Source organism: Mustela nivalis (assembly GCF_964662115.1).
Source record: "Mustela nivalis genome assembly, chromosome: 12".
Classification (NCBI taxonomy): domain Eukaryota; kingdom Metazoa; phylum Chordata; class Mammalia; order Carnivora; family Mustelidae; genus Mustela; species Mustela nivalis.
Window position 1 is genome coordinate 59,353,862 of NC_139031.1, and position 5,276 is coordinate 59,359,137.

The following is a 5,276-nucleotide window of genomic DNA, read 5'->3' on the forward strand; positions in this document are numbered from 1 at the left end:
TCATCAAAAAGCTGAAAAAAAATGTTTTGTGTCTTTTGTGATCACTGAAGAAACCACTGTGTTTATATTACTGATTACTGAAATTTTTGTATTAAGTAGGACCTTGAAACACTCTACCAAAGACCTCCTTCCAGGTCAGTATGAATAATTAATCAGACACTGTTTAAGTGTCAAATGCCTTGTACAAACATACATTCTAAGTCTGGGTCTTTCCCTCTGTTCAAAAACCATCATGCTTCTACAGGCTAGTAGTTCTCTACATACACTTATTACTAGTAACTTCGCTTTTCAGCTTCCAAGGATTTATTCATTTTTCCATTATTAATGAACATATGCTGTCTACACAAACTTTTTTCCTAAATGCTTATAATCCCATTTAGGAGTAAGTCTAGACATCATAATTAACTTATCTTTGATAGTAATTTGACCAGTAATCTGGACCATGATTAATATTGAGTATTAAACCAAATAACCTCAAATTCAAGAAATATTTTAGAAATATACTTTAGAAACAGTGTACCTTAGCACTGTCTTAACTCTTCAGGGTGTATTTTGGGAAGACTCCTTAGTGGAGTAGAAATTATGACCAGTTTTGGAGTTGAAAATGTGTTTTATAAATCAAAGCTAGTATTATATTCATGCCATTTTTGTTTTTGTAGTTGTGCACTAAATATGAAACAGGTAACATGAATTTGCTTATCAAATTCTTAGGCTACAAAATAAGGGTCAACACACTTGAAACTCCCAAGAGATGGTTAAAACAGTACGATTTTATACAGCAAGTATTTAAGAAAAGTACAGGTGGGCTAAGCATCTAAATCCATTCACTGATTTTTTTTCAGCAAGCTTTATTAATCCACAACAGATCTAGTGATACTGAGAAGATATACCATGATTTCATTTAGTGAAAGGTTAAAAAAAAAAAAAAAGTTCTCGCAAAAATCGACCTTTGGTGCCTCTGTCACACTTGAGGAAAACCGAAACTTCTCTGGGACTATGTAACCATGTAACCCAGCTGTCACAGTTGTTTTTGCACACTTAAAAGCTTCAGCAAACGGAAATACATTAAAACTCAAAAGTCAAACACTGTTCTCCTAGTGCCTCCAGTAGTTTATTGGTAGTTATTATCCACATTTTTATAAATATAAACATTCTAAGTGACTGTCACTAGTGCAGGTACATTTAACAATGAAAGTTCCACAGGAAGCTACTTCATTTTGTGTATAACAAGAAAAATCAAGGTTCCAAAAACTGTACCACTGAAAACGAGAGAGAACCCCCAAAACAGAAAACCCCAAGTCAAAATAAAACCCTGCTAGCAAAGTGCAGTTCTTTTGGTTATCTTCAGAAGAAACAGCTGTTGGCTTTACACATAGAATTATGCTGAATTGCTAATATAGGATCACTGGAAGTAAGTCCTTGCTTGTAGGTAAGAATTAGGAAGGGTTTTCCTCCTTTTAATTTAGAGGGCTTTTTGAATTCCAGTGTAAACAGCACCAGCGAATTTTCACAAAACATAGCTTTGCTACTTTCCCCTTCATTTTCTAGAATCCTAATTCTTATCTGCAGTACTGTATCATTTCTTCCTACCTCATAATCAGAACTGGACTGCCTACGTAACACTTCTGAGATTGTAAACAAAAACTTAAAGCTCAGAGCACTTATAGGACATCTCTTACATTCTCACTCCACAGTGCATCAGGTGTTGTTTATAAAGCTTCTGCTCCTCTCAAAACACTACAAAAATATATGAAACCACATCTGTGTTCAGCCAGCAAGGATCAATAAAACAAGTATTTTACAGTTGGAATACGTTAGAGACCATGTATTAGAACTGCATCCTCTTGACTGAATTCATCAATTGCTTTCTTCATAAATCCATATATACCAAGCATATGCGTTTATTAATCTACATGCCCTAATTTACTATATAAAAGAATTAAGTAAATTATTTTAGGTTCTTCAAGTGAAAGTGCTTCTGGTAATAAACTATTTCTAGAACAGCCCTAAATCCCCCAAAAAAGGTGTTTTAAACCTGACCATGGAGAAGGATGCATAGCTACTTCTAAAAAGTAAAAAACTACACACCGAAACATGCATTGTCAGGAAAACGAATCCATGCACTTGAATATGCTCCAATACCTTATTTGTATTATTTTAAGTTAGACCAACTTAAACATTGTCTAGAATTAAGATATACCATTACATCATCTGATTCCAGAAAATGTCAAAATTCATTTGGCCAAAACTTAAAAAAGCAAACACTTCCTCCTTATCCCTTACTGGTTGGACCAATGTGATCAATATAACCGTGTATATATATTAATCTATCTTAACATTTCCATTCATTAGCATTTTATGTTAACATACAAAACCTTATATGCAATTTCCTGGAAAAGGCTTCCCCCAAAAGATGTAAAGACAAAACACTAGGCAGACACTCTTCAAAGTTTTATTTCACTAACTTCAGGTCAAATTTCCACAACTGTTTTCTGGTTTTCTGGTCAATTCGTTATCCATGCTTGGCTTCCTAGAATGGTAGTACCAAAATTTGTGGGGTAGGGATAAGAGACCATTTTAAGAAGCACTGCATTTACTCATCTTCCACAAGGCAAAAGAGTTGGGCATCTGATTGTTCAACAAAACAAAGCTTTATCAGCATCCAGGAGGGCAGGCGGGCAAACCAGGCTGTAGACACTCTTCCATTTGTCAACATCAGACCAGAGAAAACCTACTCCACACAGATATAACAAGAATCGCCACTCATCTCTTCTTTTTCTGTTGCCGCAACATTTTTCTTCTTTTAATTATCATATCATGTAGTTTCTCAAGTCCTTCCTTCAGTCCATCTCCTATGATCGCACAGGTGGGCTGCAAATGCCAGGGAGTTGACGAGCTCAGTTCACCCATTGCTAACAATTTCTCAATTTCTGACAGAGACAGTGAGTTCCTCAGGTCTTGTTTGTTAGCAACTATAAGTACAGGGACTCCCTGATTTTCTGATATCCTGGTTATTTTATGAAGTTCAGTTTTGGCTTCTTCCATCCTTTCAACATCAACAGAGTCCACAACAAACACAATGCCATCTGTGCATCTGGTATAGGACTTCCACAGTGGCCTTAATTTCTCCTGGCCACCTACATCCCAGAAGTGAAAAGTGACCGTTTTAGAATTTCCCAAGGTTACCTTAATTTTTTCAGTGTTAAATCCTTTGGTAGGTACAGTATTTACAAATTCATTGAACTGCAGCCTATATAATACAGTCGTCTTTCCAGCACAGTCCAAACCCAGAATAACAATGTGAAAGGACTGAAATGAAGGCAGGCTGGATAGGATAGAAGTCTGGTCTGACAGTCCATTCCCCATTTCCAGGTGCAAGTTAAGTGATCCAAATTGAAATGCTTTCTTCTCACTGCTTTAGAACTTCTCTTCCTAGGGGATCCAGCTACCAGAGTGCTGAGGGTGAAAACGAACAAGTTATTCTGGTGAAACAACGTACTACAACTGTTCTCCTCTCTTCCTGCTTAAATAAGCAAGACGGGGAACTTGAAAAATCCAACTTGCTTCAATAAACAAACCCAATGAGATAGGAAACATATGCAAACCAAGGCAACCAACAGAGTAATCCCTGTGATTGCAATTCTTCTTCTTCAACATTCGCGAAAATTGCAGTAACACGTACTACTCTACTTCTCTGGGTTCCCAAATCTCCAAGCCCTCATTCCGGAGACAACCTAGTCATTAGTATCTGGTCCAACTCGCAATAACCACAGAAATGCCTCTTTGGGCGCAAAGCCCCTAACACATAATCCTATCTCAGGGATCTAATTCCACGTGCTTAAGAGCATACCCAAGGTCACTATTATCCCCCCCCGCCCCCCCCCCCGGCTTCCCCCAAAATAGCACAAGGCTCTCACCTCCGGAAGTGGAGTCTGGGTCCAAATGAGAAAGCATTTGGTGGGCCGTTTTTTACGCGGGGTCCTGGCGGAGAAGCACCCCACGTCCGCTCCGCTTAGCTCTCGGCGCAGCTCTGGCAGTTGCTGGACTAGAAACCGTAAATTCAGAATCTGGCCACGCCCACTCCTCCCGGCCCACCCATGAGCCCAAATCCCATTGGTCACCCGCGCCAGCGCGTCCAATTCACACCCGCCCCAGCGCCCTAATTGGCGAGAGTGAAATGCCGCTCCCAGTGCGGCCGAGCTGGGTTCTCTCTCGGTCCACAGGCACCACCTGTTGCCCTTAAGTTAGAAAACAAGACGCCCGCGGAGGGAGCCGAGCGGCCCCACCAGGTGAGGGAACGCGTAGGCCGCTCGGTCAGGTCGCCGCCAGGGCGCTCACGACGCCGGGCCCGGCGCACCTGCAGCGCGGCCCGCGGACGCCGCGCCGCGGCTCCCACATCCGGGGCCCGCGGTCACCGCCGGCGCGTTAACCCTTTGTCCGCTGGCCGGAGGGTGCTGGCCGTGGCCACGCCGGCTTCCTGGCGTGAATGATTCAATGTGGGACCCCCGCAGGGGCAGGCCCACTGTCTCCGCGCCACTATCCCCTCACGTCGCCCCCCTCGCACCCGGACGGCCCCTCTCCTCCGGCAGGGCGTGGCCACACCAGCTGCCTGCCCCGCGCGGCTCACCTGACTCACAGTCCTCCGTCGTCCGGACCCCTTGTTGCTCACAGCCCCTGGGGAGCACGGTGGTACCTGCCGGAAGGCACCCGTGAGGCCAGGCTGGCGGCCGGAGACGCCGGGGGTACGCCGCGCGCTAGGAAGCCTAACGGTGCTCTGCCGACAGCTCCCGGCGCCAGCCGCGGCCCCGCCCCCTTTCGGCGCTCGCGGGGCGCTGGCCGGAGGGGGGCGCGCGGGAGCCAGGTCTCCTAGCAACGTCAAAACAAGGTCACGTTCGAACTGGCCTAAGGGGGACCGGCAACCCGCGAGGTCGGGCGGGGCTTCCGGCTTCGGCCTCGGGAGCGGTAGCGGTCTCAGAGGCTTTCTCTAGCCCGGGGCGAGTGACACGCGGGTCCCGCCGGGTTCCACCCTCCCTCCCTGCCTGCCTCAGGGCGCCGCGCGGTGTCCCTCTGGGCGGTGGCCGGTGACGTAGGGTCAGATTTCAGAGGACACCAGACGGGTGGGCCCCTTATATAACGGGGTGACGTGGGCGTGCCTCAGTAGCGGCCCTAAGCGCCTGGGCCAGACTAATGCCTGAAATTCAGCTTCCTTTTGCAAAGCAAGTAAATCCCCTCTCTCCCACAGGATCCCAGTAACAGCCCGGTGAGGTAGAAATATC

General features: G+C 45.2%; 1 protein-coding gene across 2 annotated transcripts; it reads right to left on the reverse strand.

Moving 5' to 3' along the window:
- Positions 1 to 1,089: 1,089 nt before the first annotated feature.
- ARL4A (ARF like GTPase 4A) lies at positions 1,090 to 5,033 on the reverse strand. Of its 2 annotated transcripts, none has more exons than XM_082693676.1 (3): positions 4,628 to 5,033; positions 3,918 to 4,040; positions 1,090 to 3,456 (listed from the first exon to the last, which is right to left on the reverse strand). In XM_082693676.1, exon 3 carries the CDS (start codon positions 3,364 to 3,366, stop codon positions 2,764 to 2,766), a length of 603 nt encoding a protein of 200 aa, XP_082549802.1. In that variant the 5' UTR covers positions 3,367 to 3,456; positions 3,918 to 4,040; positions 4,628 to 5,033; the 3' UTR covers positions 1,090 to 2,763. The 2 variants fall into 2 exon arrangements, with proteins under 2 accessions (XP_082549802.1, XP_082549801.1); XM_082693675.1 differs by having other exon boundaries at positions 3,918 to 4,045.
- Between the last annotated feature and the right edge of the window lie 243 nt (positions 5,034 to 5,276).

Bases quoted from the DNA above. Each gene is read 5' to 3' on its own strand.
- ARL4A (XM_082693676.1), bottom strand. From the start codon at position 3,366: ATGGGGAATGGACTGTCAGACCAGACTTCTATCCTATCCAGCCTGCCT.